Genomic DNA, 16900 nt, shown 5'->3' with positions numbered 1-16900 from the left:
GAAACTAATTTTGCCCGGGGGCCATATTCTATTTTCACCAGGCCACATCTGGTCTGCAGACCGCCAGTTTGAAACCCCCGCTTTAACCATGCATGAGTCACACAACTGTTATTTCCCTGTATTGAAAATCTCAGAATTATCAATTGTGGGCTCATGTCTGATGGCATTGAGTGAATCTTTTTTATTTTAAAATTATTTTTTACCTTTATTCAACTAGGCAAGTAAGTTAAGAACAAATTCTTATTTTCAATGACGGCTTAGGAACAGTGGGTTAACTGCCTGTTCAGGGGCAGAACGACAGATTTGTACCTTGTCAGCTCGGGGGTTTGAACTTGCAACCTTTCGGTTACAAGTCCAACGCTCTAACCACTAGGCTACCCTGCGTCATGTGTCATGGGATGGCTGATTTGAGTTGATTAATTTTGAGATCACTCACACTATGCAGACAGCGGGCTCAATGGGCAACTGTGTCTCTGTTTGATATCCTCGTTCCAGCTCTATGCCCTACTGTACTCCTGACACTGCTTGTTTGTTCCATGTATGAATATGTTACTGTACTGCAAAGTCGACAGATGTCGCACATTGAACATGTTCTTTGTTTTCTCTTTTCAGAGTAAGGAGATAACGTTTCAGCTCCAGGAAGACTTGATGAAGGTCCTCAACGAGCTCTACACTGTAAGTTGTCATTTAATTTCCTGGTTCTTGTTTTGCTGTATCACTGTACTGTAAAAATAGTGTATCAATTTTTTCCTGATCAGGTCACAGTTGAACAACTCTCAGCCTGAATGATAAATCATGATTCGGGCGTTAAGGCAGGCCTCTCAGATCAGAGGTCTGGCCTTAAAGTAGCTGCATACCAACTCTTATGGTCATTGTTACAAGCAGATCTGGGACCAGGCTATGTGGATAATTCCACTTCAGGTCTCTGACCTTGGGGGAGAGCAGGGTGCTTAAACCACTAATCAATAGTTAATTCAGTAGCTTTAATTGCTGCCATCAGGCCTGGAATAGTGGCAGCTGAGATTCATGTTCCCCAAGTGGCCCTGAAGACCCTGACGTTCTAATACTTCCTCAGGTAGAACAGGATGGCTTTTGTGGTCTATATGGTTTTGGCATCTTCCCTTTTGTATAACCTGTTGCGTGTAGGGGGCAGTATTTTGATTTTTGAATGAAAAACATACCAAAATTTAACTGCCTTTTTATCAGGCCCAGAATCTTGAATATGCAGATTAGGATAGAAAACACTCTAAAGTTTCCAAAACTGTCAAAATATTGTCTGTGAGTATAACAGAACTGATATTGGTGAGGCAGTGTAGCCTAGTGGTTAGAGCGTTGGAATCCCCGAGCTGACAAGGAACAAATCTGTCGTTCTTCCCCTGAACAAGGCTGGGTGTCCCCAGAATTTTGCTTGCGCAACAGTTTGGAGCAGCCATTGTGTCTCTCTCTCCTATTGACCAAGCTAAAGTCCCAGTTGATATATTTTGATTATATATTGAAAAAACAACCTGAGGATTGATTATAAAAAAAAACGTTTGACATGTTTCTGTGGATATTACGGATACTATTTTGATTTTTCGTAAGCGACGTGACTGCTCGCGCCTGTGGATTTCTGAACATAACGTGCCAAACAAATGGAGGTATTTGGATATAAAAATAATCTTTATGGAACAAAAGGAACATTTATTGTGTAACTGGGAGTCTCGTGAGTGCTAACATCCGAAGATCATCAAAGGTAAGTGTTGAAGGAATTTAATTCCTCTGTTTTAATTCCCAAAATTAAACACTGTCAATTCATAAGAATTTGTATGACCCTTTATTTTATAAGAATGGAAAGAGCCCCGGTCTTAAAAGTCAAGTAACAGCCTTTAATCAATACATTTTACCACAGGTTATAAACTGAAAATGACGTCAGCGTTTTCTAAATGTTCCGTCTCTTCTTGACACTGGTAGAAAGGTCCTATAGTTCTCAAGCCTTCCCTCCTCGCCTAGAGCCAAGGTCAGTCAGTGTAGATAAGCATTCTAGACAGTCTGGAGATAGTCCGTCCCTGCCATCTGGAGATAGTTCATTCATTTGTACCAAGGAACAGACCGTCATTGTTCTAAACTCTTGACTACATTATATTCAATACTGGAAGCAAGAGAGAAAATTCGTACATGTACAGTAACATAATAGTATTCGGATTAGTCAGTCCTGATTTGAAATGTATACATAATTAGTCATCATTGATAAAAATTCCCTTAACAGTAAGCAATTAAATTTATTGCTTTTCTGACTTTCGTGACCAATCTACTTGGCGGCTAGCTGTTTGTAATATTTTGTCTACTGAGAGGGATGTTCTTACATAAACGCTTGGAAAGCTTTTGCCAAAAAGCTTTATTGAAATCTGACACGCCAGGTGGATTAACAACAAGCTAAGATGTGTTTTCCTATATTGCACTTGTGATTTCATGAAAATTAAATATCTTTAGTAATTTAATTTGAATTTGGTGCACTGCAATCCAGCTGATGTTGACGTAAATGATCCTGCTAACGGGATGGGTGCATCAAGAAGATAACCTACTCACATATATTGTGTGACATGTAGTTTAAGTACTTTCCCATTAATCTGGTGACCATGCTATCTGCATTGTTAGACTTTCTAACCTTTTGGAGGAAGATTTTGTTGAACCGGCACTGCCGGCTCAAGGCATAACCGACATAGGCAGTCAGGTTCCAGGTAGATCAGGTATATAAAAATACATTTCTACAGATTTATTTAAATTAAATGTTCGATTAGACATGCAATAATGTTAAATGCAGATAAGAAAGAAATCATAACTCTATTTTATTTTTTACATCAGCAGGGTTTATGAGGGAGTTAAGGGATGGTCCCTGGAGAAGATAAGAGAGAGGTGAGTTTGGGGTGGTGTCATGACCACTGGAGTCATACACCTTAATAGTACCTACCTGGCAGCGGAGGTTACTTACCGTGACCCAGTGGTTAGCTTTGACATACTTTGTCCCATGGGCTTCACCAAAGTGTAGGGAGCATCAGGGCTTTCAGTGGTCGACCGTCCAACTGCTCCAACTGGAGAAGATTGTTGGCTTCCACCGAGGTAACCCTAGGAAGACAAAGAGAAAAATATCAGTGATAGGAAAACTAAAACTAGCTTTGGGTTATTTTGAGTGCAAATGCAAATAGTTGTCAGACATTTTTATATTCACCTTAACATATTGTGACCCCAGCTAGGAGCGAAAGAGCAGCGAGGATTCATAGGTCTCGTCCTTCATCCAAATTATTACTTCATTGGCAAACTAATGCAGGAAATGCCAACGAACAGTGAGCCATCATGTTCATGCATAAAAAAAACTAATAATGAAAGAAAAGCATTGCAGGTTTGAATTAGCGTGGGAGAGGTGGAAAAAGTATTGGCATTGACAACTTAGATGGAAAGCTACTGAGGATGGTAGCTGACTCTGTAGGCACTCCTATCTGTCATATATTTAATCTGAGCCTAGAGGAAAGTCTTTGTCTTCAGGCCTGGAGGGAAGCCAAAGCAATTCCGCTACCCAAGAGTGGTAAAGCAGCCTTTACTGGTTCTAACAGCAGACCAATCTGCTTGTTGCCAGCTCTTAGCAAACTGTTAGATAAAATGGTTTGACCAAATACAATGCTATTTCTCTGTAATCAATTTATCAAAAGACTTTTGGCATGCTTATAGAGAAGGGCACTCAACATGTACTGCACTGACACATTACTGATTGGTTGAAGGAAATTGGTAAAATTATGTTTGGGAGCTGTACTGTTAGATTTCTGTGAAGCCTTTGATGTTATTGACAATAACCTGTTGAAAAAAATGTGTGTTTTGGCTTTTCAACCTCTGCCATATTGTGGATTCAGAGCTATCTATATAATAGAATTCAAAGGGTTTTCTTTACATGTTTGACAGAGAATCCTCAATTAAAGTGGGGTGTACTGCAGGGCAGCTCTCTAGGCCCTCTTTTATATGTTTACCAATGGCCTGCCACTGGCATTAAACAAAGCATATGTGTCCATGTATGCTGATGATTCAACCATATACGCATGAGCTACCACAGCTAATGAAGTCACTGAAATCCTTAACAAAAAGTTGTGTTTTGGAATGGGTGGCTAGTAATAAACTGGTCCTGAACATATCTAAAACTAAGAGCATTGTATTTGGTACAAATCATTCCTTAAATTGTAAACTGTCATGGTCAAAACATGTAGATTTAATGGTTGTAAAGATGGGGAGAGGTCTGTCCATAATAAAGAGATGCTCTGCTTTTTTGACACCGTACTCCAAAAAGCAATTTCTGCGGGCTCTAGTTTAGTTTTCTCTTGATTATTGTCCAGTCATGTCGTCCAGTGCTGCAAGGAAAGACCTAGTTAAGCTGAAGCTGGCATAGCATCGGAGTGCTACGTTTTGCTCTTCATTGTAATCAGAGGGCTGATATAAATATTATGCATGCCAGTCTCGCTTGGCTAAGAGTTGAGAAGCTACTGACTGCCTCACTTTTTATAAGAAACTTTTTATAAATGTGTTTAAAATCCCAAATTGTTTGCATAGTCAATTTACACACAGCTCTGACACACACACTTATCCAACCAGACACGCCACTAGGGGTCTTTTCACATTACCCAAATCCAGAACAAATTCAAGAAAGCGTACAGTATTATGTACATCCATTATTGCATGGAACCATTCTTTCTTATTTTTTTTCAAATAAACAGCAAACCTGGTTTAAAAAAACATTACACCTCTCCCCTATTTGACCTAGATAGTTTATGTATACTATGTGTGCCTTTATAAACAAATGTACAGTACCAGTCAAACGTTGATGCAAAGTATGTTATGCAAAAATAGCAATAGACAAACAACACTAAGTCAATCAATTGCAATAATTGTCTATACAGTACTTTGTTTACCTCAGTCAACAGCTGCAGCTCCCATCCGTACACTAGGCAAATGGCGAATACTCAGTGGAGGCCTGGACCCTGCTGTTGGGTGAAAACAGAATTGCCTAGAGGTTGTCCTCCCAACTAGCTTGATGGAAAAGAATAAAAAGATTGTGAGCTGTTTTTTTTTTGTTTTTTTTGTTGTTTTTTTTACTTCAGTGCGGCTTTTGACATTATAGATCATAGTATGTATAAATGTATATGTTATGGCTTTTCACCCCCTGCTATATTGTGGATTGAGAGTTACCTGTCTAACAGAACAGAGGGTGTTTTTTTGGGGTTTAGCCTCTAACATAATCCAGGTAGAATCAGGCATTCCCCAGGGCAGCTGTCTATGCCCCTTATTTTTGTAAAATAATATATACCTGCGTAAAGCCTGTGTCTGTATGCTGATGACTCAGCATTATACATGTCAGCTACTACAGCGAGTGAAATCACTGCAACACTTAAAGAGCTGCAGTCAGTTTCAGAATGGGTGGCAATAAATGCACTACATTGCCAAAAGTATGGTCGTTGAGTTGGGAAGGCTTTCCATTAGATGTTGGAACATTGCTGTGGAGACTTGCTTCCATTCAGCTACAAGAGCATTAGTGAATCCGGCACTGATGATGGATGATGATCCAATTCATCCCAAAGGTGTTTGATTGGGGTCAGAGCTCTGCAGTGAGTTTTCAGCACTCGATAGTCCTGTGCTTCAGCACTTGACAGTCCCATTCTGTGAGCTTGTGTGACCTACCACTTCACGGCTGCGCCGTTGTTTCTCCTAGAAGTTTCCACTTCACAATAACAGCACTTACTGTTGACTGGGGAAGCTCTAGCAGGGACGAATTCAGACAAACTGACTTGTTGGAAAGGTGGCATCCTATGACGGTGCCAGGTTGAAAGTCACGGAGCTCTTCAGTACGGACCATTCTATTGCCAATGTTTGTCTATGGAGATTTCATGGCTTTGTGCTCGATTTTATACACCTGTCAGCAACAGGTGTGGCTGAAATAGCCAAATCCACAAATTTGAAGGGGCTTCCACATACTTTCGTCCATGTAGTGTAAGTTAGTCCAAAATATTTCAAACTAAAAGCATTGTATTTGGGACAAATCATTCACTAAACCCTCACCTCAACTAAATCTTGTAATGAATAATGTGGAAATTTAGCAAGTTGAGGAGACAACTGTTTGGTGTAACCCTGTATTGTAAACTGTTATTGTATTGATGCATGAAATCAAATCTACTTTTATTTGTCACATGCGCCAATACAACAGGTGTAGACCTTATTGTGAAATGCTTACAAGCCCTTAACCAACAATACCATTTTAAGAAAATTAAGAATTAAGAAAATATTGACAAAAAAACAAGGGTCAAAATAAAATATGAATAATGTCGCTATATACAGGTGGTACCAGTACCGAATCAATGTGCGGGGGTACAGTAGCTAAGATGGGGAGAGGTCTGGCCATAATAAAGCGCTGCGCTGCCTTAATAACAATATCAACAAGGCAGGTCCTACAGCCCTTAGTTTTGTCGCATCTGGACTACTGCCCAGTCGTGGGGTCAGGTGCCACAAAAAAGTACTTGGGAAAATTACAACTGGCCCAGTACAGGGACAGCATGGCTGGCCCTTAAACGTACACGTAGAGCTAACATGAATAACATTCACGTCAATCTCTCATGGCTCAAAGTAGAGGAGAGATGGATTTAATCACTACTTGTATTTATGAGAAGTATTGTTGAATGCACCGAGCTGTCTGTTTTTAAACTACTAGCACACCGCTCAGATACCCATACATACCCCACAAGACATGCCATCAGAGGTCTCTTCACAGTCAGCAGGTCCAGAACAGACTATGCGAGGCAAACGGTACTATATAGAGCCATGACTATTCCACATCAAGTAACTCACACAAGCAGTAGAATCAGATTTTTTTTAAATAAGATAAAAATACACCTTATGGAACAGCGAGGACTGTGCAAATTCACACACAGGTACAAACACACGCATACAAACACATACTTGTCATGACTTTACATTCATTAATCTGATGACTGTTATTTATCCAATCAACTAACTATGTTTAATTGTTACCCGATTTTTAAATGAACTCATTAGGAATTTGGGGCAACAACTCATTAGGAATTTGGGGCAACACGGAAGAGTTTAAGAGTTACCATCTCCCAAATTAAACTCTATAATAACATCGATAAACAATCATTACCTCTTATCATATCATCATTCTGCACAGTCGTAACCTCATGCATCTGTAAAAATCCCAGCCAATTCACGATTCAGTACTGTATTTTTTTTTATTATTTTTTTTATTTAACCTTTATTTAACTAGGCAAGCCAGTTAAGAACAAATTCTTATTTACAATAATGGCCTATAGGGGAACAGTGGGTTAACTACCTTGTCAGCTCGGGATTTGATCCAGCAACCTTTTGGGTACTGGCCCATTGCTCTAACCCCTAGGCCACCTGCCGCCCTACTGCACCAATTGGTTTAGTTATTTATTTACTAGCTAACTAAATAATAACACAGAATAAACATACACCCTTAATAATGGTGTTGATGTGAGCCATTACCAACCTTTCAAAGCACTTCATGTCTATGGACTTGAGTGCTACGGGTCTGTAGTCATTTAGGCAGGTTGCCTTTGTTTTCTTGGGCACAGGGATTATGGTGGTCTCCTTGAAACGTTGGTATTACAGACTCAATCGGGGACATGTTGAAAACATCAGTGAAGACACCTGCCAGTTGGTCAGCACATGCCTGGAGCACACGTCCTGGTTGTCTGTCTGGCCCAGCAGCCTTGTGAATGTTTTACTCACGTCGGCTACAGAGAACGTGTTCACACAGTCGTCCGGAACAGCTGATGCTCTCATGCATGCCTCAGTGTTGCTTGCCTCGAAGCGAGCATAGAAGTGATATAGCTTGTCTGGTAGGCTCGTGTCACTGGGCAGCTCGCAGCTGTGCTTCCCTTTGTAGTCTGTAATAGTTTGCAAGCCGTGCCACATAAGACGAGCGTCGGAGCCGGTGTAGTATGATTCAATCTTAGCTCTGTATTGACGCTTTGCCTGTTTGATGATTTGTCGCAGGGCATAGCATTATTTATTGTAAGCTTCTGGGTTAGAGTCCCGCACATTGAAAGCGGCAACTCTACCCTTTAGCTCAGTGTGAATGTTGCCTGTAATCCATGGCTTCTGGTTGGGGTATGTATGTGCAGTCTCTGTGGGGATGACGTCCTCGATGCACTTATTGGTAAATCCAGTGACTGATGTGGTGTACAACTCAATGCCACCGGAAGAATCCCGGAACGTGTTCCAGTGTGTGATAGCAGAACAGTCCTGAAGTTTAGCATCTGCTTCATCTGACCACTTTTTTTATAGACCGACTGACTGATGCTACCTGCTTTAATTTTAGCTTGTATTCAGGAATAAGGAGGATAGAGTTGTGGTCTGATTTACCAAATGGTGGGCGAGGGAGAGTTTTGTACGCGTCTCTGTGTGGAGTACAGGTGAGCTAGAATTTTCTTCCCTCTGGTTGCACATTTAACATGTTGATAGAAATTTGGTAGAACTGATTTAAGTTTCCCTGCTTATGCACAGTTTATAGGGGAGAGATTATCTTATTCCTCCTAAAATCACATTCCTCTTCAAAAATATTTTTTTACTTTAATCACTTTTCATATTATATGCGTATTGGATGGAAACTTGACAGATTAACTTGGAAAGTATATCACCTCTGTTTCATCCATACAGCTTTTAATGATGTCGCAAAATGAAAACCAATATTACATTTGTTTTCCATGAATCACCGCTGACCATTCCCCACATTATGGTAAAAATATTATTCCAGTATTCACTTTTGAACATGTTAGAGTTTGAGGGAATACTGTCTGCGAACAAAGACATTTCTTTAGTTAAAACTAAAGGGGGAGAAAGATCCCCCTTTTCTCCTTAATTTACGACAGGGTGTGGAGGTGTCAAAATCCCCACACCAGTTCCCTCCTCCCCTCTGAGTGGAGGTTGTTATTGTCAGGAATTGCCAAGATGATCTGACCCATTGTGATCCTCATAGGACAGTCATGACATACTTTACAGCTGGATTGTGTGTTGTAGTAGAGTAGAGGCCTGAGGGCACGCACTTAATGTATTGTGGAATCTGTTGTAAAATGTATTTTAATGTTAAACATTTTTATTATGTATATTACTGCCTTGGCAGCAGCTAATGGGGATACATAATAAATACAAAATGGTTGTTGAAAAATTGTTGTACACAAATATTTCATGATATAATAGAAGTTGACTGCTTAATGTTACCCTGAATTGTGAATTTATCTGCCTTCCTACGAATGTTGCTTCAATGTCGAAATAAGTGGTGCCTTCATAGTAATTCTCCTGGTTGGGAAGAGAAAATAAAATCTCATTAATCCCATTAAAGTGCAAGCTACATACAAACAGAAAGCTACAATAACACTTTGGTTTATTTAGCTAACGTTAGCTAGATAGCTGTCTGGCTAGCTGAGGTAAATAAGTAGTTAGCCATGTCAATCTAAAATAAATCTAAAAACAAATCATTTTTTCCTATTTAACAATATTTTCTTGTATAAAGACATATGGTAAAGTGTTCTCTCCTGCCTTTTCAGTCTTCTGAAGCAGAAGGTAGTCACGGTCAAAAACACTGTTGTTGGAGAGCGATTCTGAGGTAATAATTTTGTGTCAGATCAATAACGTCAAATTAAATGCATCACTCTGCACTGCAGGTTGTAAGTGACCATTTAGGTTGCAGGTTGTAAGTGACCATTTCGGTGACCATTTAGATAATCTATTTAGGTGTGTAACCCTCAAAGATTCAGGTAACTTCCAAAATAAAGCAAACACTTGAGTAAATAAGGGATACAAAGTATATTGAAAGCAGGTGCTTCTGCACAGGTGTGGTTCCTGAGTTAATTAAGCCATTAACATCCCACCATGATTAGGGTCAATGGAACGCGAGGTAACTTTCACATGAACGCCGTCAAGAGTCCGTGGCTCTCTGCAGAAACCTGACTCATTCCCCTCTCATTCAGCCCCACTTCACAGTAGACAAGGTTCTAAAGACTGTTGACATCTAGTGGAAGCCTTAGGAAGTGCAACATGACCCCATCCATCTTGGATAAGCAAAGAGTTGAAAACCTACAAACTCAGATTTCCCACTTCCTGGTTGGATTTATTCTTATGTTTTTGCCTGCCATATGAGTTCTGTTAAACTCCCGGACATCATTCAAACAGTTTTAGAAACTTCAGAGTGTTTTCTATCAAAATGGACGAATAATATGCATATCTGAGGATCTGGGCCTGAGTAGCAGGCACTTTACTGATTTTCATCCGGACGTGAAAATACTGCCCCATTCCTCAAAGAAGTTAAACTAAATACTAAACCATCTTTCGATTTCTGAATGTGTCGGCACCGGGGACTCGGGATGTGGCTGCGGTAATGATGTCATGTTAAACAGGCCTTTTGATTTGAACATATGGATTGTTTTAATTTTGTAGGCTAAGCTACCTCTTTAAATTATTTAATTTCTTGATCAAGTCCCACAGTCTTTCTGATCTCATTCCCGATGACCAGTGCCTTCATTTATGTTGCTGTCCAGAGGTTCTGAGTTTGCGAAGTTAGATTACTTGTTGGTTATTACTGCATTGTCGGAACTAGAAGCACAAGCATTTCGCTACACTCGCATTAACATCTGCTAACCATGTGTATGTAACAAATAAAATTTGATTTGACCCAACTGTCCTATGTTTATATGTGCAATTTGAAAACATTTGAAGAGTTTTGGTGTGTGTACCAGGCTATTTGATATGTTACAGCATGTTGAAATGGAACCAAAATGATCTGTTTCTGTCTTCAGTCTTTTTTAAATATTCTATATGGGCTACATGGTCATCTATGGTATATGTTGAATGTGATAGTCTGCCTATAACCAGCCTGAGCAGCTATAAATATCAATTTATATTCTATTCAGAGTTTACCCAAAATTTATCAAATTGGAAATGAGACATTATCAGGCTGGTTAATGCGATGCATATCTGTTTAATTTTGAACGCCCAAACTCGGCCCCATTTACTCAGCCAATCAGGAGCCGCTACTGCGTTGCGGCCGCGGCATACAGGATACGTTTTACTGAACGGTAGGCGCTAAATAGTATGGTCGATGAGTAATAGGAATGCAGTTTAAGTATGTTGTAGTACGCTAGTATGGTTATTCGGACACTTTGTTTTGGCAGTTACCTGTATCATGTTATGATTACAGCATTGATTGTTATGGTAAAACCCAAGAAACAGATCTGGGAACAAGTAACTCTTGTCCCGGGAGATATTCAGCAGGGGTTCAATTTCCATGTAGTGTAAGTCTTCGGTTACAAACAAAAATGAGTCTTATACGGTTATATTTACAATCGTTCATGACACGTGTAATGGCCACATCTCAAATTCTGTCACCGTCTCTCTCGCTGCAGTTCAATTTAACCTGATTTACCCCTTGGTGCAGAAAACGACACACACACAGAGAGGGAGAGAGAAACACTATGGCATCAGACAGCCACTGGGGCTTTTTTATTTATTTAACTAGGCAAGTCAGTTAAGAACACATTCTTATTTTCAATGACGGCCTAGGAACGACAGATATTTACCTTGTCAGCTCAGGGATTCGATCTTGCAACCTTTCGGTTACACGCCCAACGCTCTAACCACCAGGCTACCTGCCGCCTCAGGGCCTGTGAAATAACAGGTCTGGTCCCAGTTGTTCTAAATCTGTCCCTCCTAAAAGAAGCAGAGGAGAGTTAAAGTTAACACATCAGGGCTCCAGACCAGTAAGTCAGTAGTATGGCCTGTGGTTGGTCGCTCCTCCAGGCTCTCTCCACTGGTTCCTATTACGTGGCTCTGGCCACCAGCACAAGACAAGCAGGGCAAAGTCTGTCCACCCGTTATGAAAATATCTTGTTTTTGAGGGGTGGAGCGGAGATGTTTAGGTTTTAGGTCTGTATTTTGATTCCGATTGAGGTTATGCAGACCGATTTTCTCATGTGTACGGACGGTGTATAATTTACTTTACTGGGCTAAGCCGTGGGATCACTTTTTTCCGTCAGCTTCGGGGTGATTTTATTTTCAGTGGCTGGTCTTGCGTCAGTAGTGGGTTTAAGGACAGCCATGGCAAGTCCTAGTTCTGTTTGTGCTGTCTCGCCAACTTGTTATTGTTTGTTGGCAAGACAGCACAAACAAATCTAGGACACAGGCTAGCCCTACTACTGACAGCAAAGAAGTTGGCAAGACCGTAGAAACAGATCTAGGACTCAGGCTAGGGCTGGCCTGCCCCAGCAGGGGAAGGGGACTGATTCTCTCAGACCCAACAGGGTTACAGTGAAAGCCAGGCTAAGGTATTTTCCTCTACCCAGCAGCCTTCTGTCAGTACCTTCCCCCATCCTATGGCCACGCTGTCAATGACCTCTGAAGGTCCGGAAGGAGAGAGATGTGCGTTTGTTCAGAGGTCAGAGGTCTTATCGCTTTTGGGTGGCTTAACAAGCTAGCTGCTCGAGTCCGGATGAAAGCAGTGTTTACAAACACTTTAGTAGACTGCATGTGTGGTTGTCAGTTGTGACTCCCGTTGGTCTGGAAAGCATTTCACGGTGAAGTCTAGACTTGATGTATTCGGCGCATGTGACAAATAAAGTTTGTTTTGATTTGGTGATTTGTCTCATTCAGTGACTGCCTATGTCAGCTTTCCATTCCAATCCCTACACTCAAAGAGCCATTAGGATGTGTCATAAATAGTCTCTTATGAACGTGTCACGGCCCTAGAAGAAATCATGGTTTACTTGAGCAGCAGTTGTACCTGGCTACTCATGAGCCACTTCCTAATGTATTCTACAGTTGTGTGAGTCATGGTAATAGCTCCCTCCTGTTTGGATAACAATGAGTCAAACCAGAGGAAGCAGCTTTAATCTGTGTTTTGCTGTGGTGGTCATGCATTTCCCACTACGCCTCCATCACTCTTCCTCAATTCTGGTTCAGATGCATTGACAAGGGGAGCATACCCACTTAAAATGGAGTGTATCACCAGATCTGATTACATGACTAAATCTTTCAATTACTTTGAGTGTTTGCTTTAGCCTGCCTGGAGTGCCAGATGGGCAGTGCTTGCACTTTTAGGTACTGTTCTATTGATTCCCTTGCAACAGGGAAGCTCAATCAAGCACAGCTACAGTATTTGAAATGATTTCAAATAGTGTTTGAACCCAGGTCTGCGTATCACCTCATGCCAAACTTATTTACAATTTGGTGTCTTTTGAAACTCCTGGCCTCAGGAATTTTACATGACCTTTTTAAGGGATTATAGCTCTCCACTTCAAAGGGGAGGGAACAGGGTTGTTGTGTATGTGGTTTAGTCTGTACGTCCGTCACCACCTGATCTGACATGGGCCCTGCCTGCCTGCTGGCACCCCGCTGATGGCACTTCGTCTTGGGCTACGGCAGCCAGGGATGATTGGGTGTCTGTCCCTGGGTGCCCCATTACAGAGCTGTAGCATTACCTATACACATCAGATGGAATTGTCATCCCGTATTAAATGGTGGTGGTGATTCCAGCAAGCTGTTAAGTGTAGATGGAGTTCTCTGTCAATGGAATTTCAAATGCAGAGCAATATGGTAAATGGGAATGGCAGTGAATCGTGGTTGTTGAGTTCATACTGTATAAGAGCCTCATATAAAAATAGAGCGAGGCAATCTGCCTTTAATTTTGTGGTGGTGAAGTAAGAATGTCCCACTGTGAAGTAGAGCTGAATCAGTCTGTGAAGAGTGGGTGGGAAGTAGATGAAAGCTTTGTTTGGATCAAAGCAGCCTCTTACTGTGAGGTTGAATGACTGACCCTTGACCTCTGACCTCTTCCTCCAACCCCACCCCCTCCCAGGTGATGAAGACCTACCACATGTACCACACGGAGAGCATCAGCGCCGAAAGCAAGCTGAAAGAGGCGGAGAAGCAGGAGGAGAAGCAGATCGGTCGGGCTGAGCCGGTCTTCAGTATCCGTCTGGAGGACAAGCACCAGAGACGCAGCTCCGTCAAGAAGATTGAGAAGATGAAGGAGAAGGTACAGCACACTTATTGCCTGCTTGACACAAATGGGCCAAGCCAAGCTGTTTTGCACCGGCCTGGTTATGCATCCATCATATTTGCTGGAACTGTGCTAGAAAGGACCAGGTGAATGTAATCAGAGCCAGCACAGTATGGTTTGGGACGGCACAACGGTGTGAGACGATGTGTATTGTGAAGGTCTTTACACTGTTAATGATGATAATGGTTGCTGTAGGGAATGTTGTAATGTCTTCTCATTTAACACAGTTGGCCAGCTGTGATTAGTCACGCGCATAGATTATATTTCTATGGTCAAGCTCTCCTCTACATTAATAGTGTGTATTTTCACTTTCTACGGCCCCAACTTTGAGGAACTTACGTTGCCGTCCAGGTGTGCCTGAAAGTGTTAATCATTTGTAACAGAAACAGACCTCTACCGGCCAGCCAGACCTCCATTTTGTATCAGAAGCAGCCCTGCTGTCCTGTGTGTGTGTGTGTCTCCCATGTGTGTGATGGAAACCACACTGTCACTTAACAACCAAATTGCTTTGTGTTCTTCTCAGAAGGAGCAGGCCTGTTTTCTGTTAGAGCTCTGTGACCAATGGTTTAATGGCCACGGGAACAGCATTTTATTCACAGGCTCCTGCAAAGCGTTAAAATATCTAAGACCATGTCCGTATGTGAGTCAGTGTTCATTGGTCATTGGCTGGTGACTAACTAACGGTTCGTCTGTCAGGCAGACTTAAGAGTAAGTCAGAATGAGCACAGCTGGGCTGGGAAGTGGCTAATCCTAGATGTTGTGAAGGTCGATTATAAGCATAGTTTAGGCCCATTCTTGTGTTTTTGTTCTTTTTTTGTTGCCGTAGTAGCTGTTATTTGCCCTCCGCTCTCCAGTTGTCTATCTGCGCCAGCTCCTGTTTGCCAGTCGTCCTGAAATGTGTTACGTGAGAGCTGCCGTACAGTGTGCATGGAGACATGACAGCATGCGCCACTGTCACTGAAGGCATTTTTAATCATTCATTTCTCTGTTTCTCTCACCCTCACGCCCTCACTCTCTCTCATATCAGCGCCAGGCCAAGTACTCTGAGAATAAGCTGAAGTCAATCAAAGCGCGAAACGAGTACCTGCTGACGCTGGAGGCGACAAATTCCTCCATCTTCAAGTACTACATCCACGACTTGTCTGACTTAATTGATGTAAGTAAACCGCATGACTTGTTTTTAGTTGGGAGAAACTTCCAGCTAAAGAACAGACACTCAATTATCTGCACTGTATAACTGGGAAAGTTTGGTTGTCAAGGCCAAATTAGAAAGTGTGTTACCAAACAGCGTCTCTACTCCCTCTTCTCTCGTTAATAAGCCCTTGGTTGCATCCAAAATGACACCCTATGCCCTCCTGCATCCAAAATGGCACCCTCTGCCCTACATAGTGCACGACTTTTGACCCGAGCCCCAATTGGCTCTGGTCAAAAGTAGTGCACTGTAAAGTGAATAGCCATTTCAGACATAGCCGCCTTAGCATGCTTAATGATGTTCACTCATACTTTCCTAATGATCTGAGGGAATGTACACATTACTCCATAACACAAGCCGCAGAGAGATTCACTCTGCCACAAACTGAGAGCCGCTTCTCAGTCGAAGCCTCTCCCATACCCCAGACGTCAAATTAAGTTGTCTGCACACCCAATCATAAGGTATGTGTTTAAAAACAAAAACGAGTCTCACTGCTAAGGTAAATTGTATTACGCCCTTTTTCGATCCTCGTAATGTTGAAGACACCCTGCCATTCAGCAGTATTTTTTTAGGTCCTTTCGAGACCTAATATCTGGGTCTGTAGAATGAAACTGATGAGTTTAGCAGGAGAGCTGAAATATGAACGATGGTGAACAGACACAACAAACTGTGGGATAGAAATGACTGGAGGAAGAGAAATAAAAAGCCCAGTGGTCTAGTAGCGCTTGTGACTCAAGCTATTCTACTATTCTACCCTCCATGTCCTCATGTTATACACAGTACTGCATGACGGACAGTACAGACAGACGCACCTACACACACACTTCATCACATCTTTAGCTTGAATGGGGTGTGGGAAAAAGCCCTACCCCTGAAACTCATTTTTCGACAATTACTGGTGTATGTTGTAGTTCAGCAGTCCCATCCCTCATATCACCACTGTGTGCTCAGTACTACTATGTGCTCTGTACTCTTCTCTACCCAGCAGATTATTTTGCTTGCTCCTCCAGAACCCAGAGTTATTTATACACTGGCCTACCTGGGATATCATTTTCCCCTTTGGTAAAATATGTACTGTGCGATGTCTCTGGAGTTGCCAGCACAGCCCCGGAGAACGCTGGGTACTTTTAGTGATGGTGTATTAGCCAGCAGCATACCACCCTGCATACCACTGCTGGCTTGCTTCTGAAGCCAAGCAGGGTTGGTCCTGGTCAGTCCCTGGAACGAAGACCAGATACTGCTGGAAGTGGTGTTGGAGTGCCAGTAGGAGGCACTCTTTCCTCTGGTCTAAAAAAATATCCCAAATGCCCCAGGGCAGTGATTGGGGACACTGCCCTGTGTAGGGTGCCGTCTTTTAGATGGGACGTTAAACGGATGTCCTGACTCTGCGGTCATTAAAGATCCCATGGCACTTATCGTAAGAGTAGGGGTGTTAACCCCGGTGTCCTGGCTAAATTCCCAATCTGGCCCTCAAACCATCACGGTCACCTAATAATCCCCAATTGGCTCGTTCATCCCCCTCTACCCTGTAACTATTCCCCAGGTTGTTGCTGCAAACGAGAACGTGTCCTCAGTCAACTTACCTGGTAAAATAACAGATAAATAAA

General features: G+C 42.0%; 1 protein-coding gene across 2 annotated transcripts in view; it reads left to right on the top strand.

Moving 5' to 3' along the window:
* LOC135524216 (SLIT-ROBO Rho GTPase-activating protein 1-like) overlaps nucleotides 1–16900 on the top strand; it is a 159023-nt gene that overhangs the window by 80264 nt on the left and 61859 nt on the right. For both annotated transcript variants that reach the window (XM_064951558.1, XM_064951557.1), the window contains exons 4-6: nucleotides 613–675; nucleotides 13898–14077; nucleotides 15129–15257. In XM_064951558.1, coding sequence (XP_064807630.1) covers nucleotides 613–675; nucleotides 13898–14077; nucleotides 15129–15257 — 372 coding nt within the window. The remainder of the gene's footprint in view (nucleotides 1–612; nucleotides 676–13897; nucleotides 14078–15128; nucleotides 15258–16900) is intronic.

The sequence above is a fragment of the Oncorhynchus masou genome, chromosome 31 (genome assembly GCF_036934945.1).
Source record: "Oncorhynchus masou masou isolate Uvic2021 chromosome 31, UVic_Omas_1.1, whole genome shotgun sequence".
Lineage (NCBI taxonomy): Eukaryota > Metazoa > Chordata > Actinopteri > Salmoniformes > Salmonidae > Oncorhynchus > Oncorhynchus masou.
This window is presented reverse-complemented; position numbering and strand designations above follow the sequence as displayed.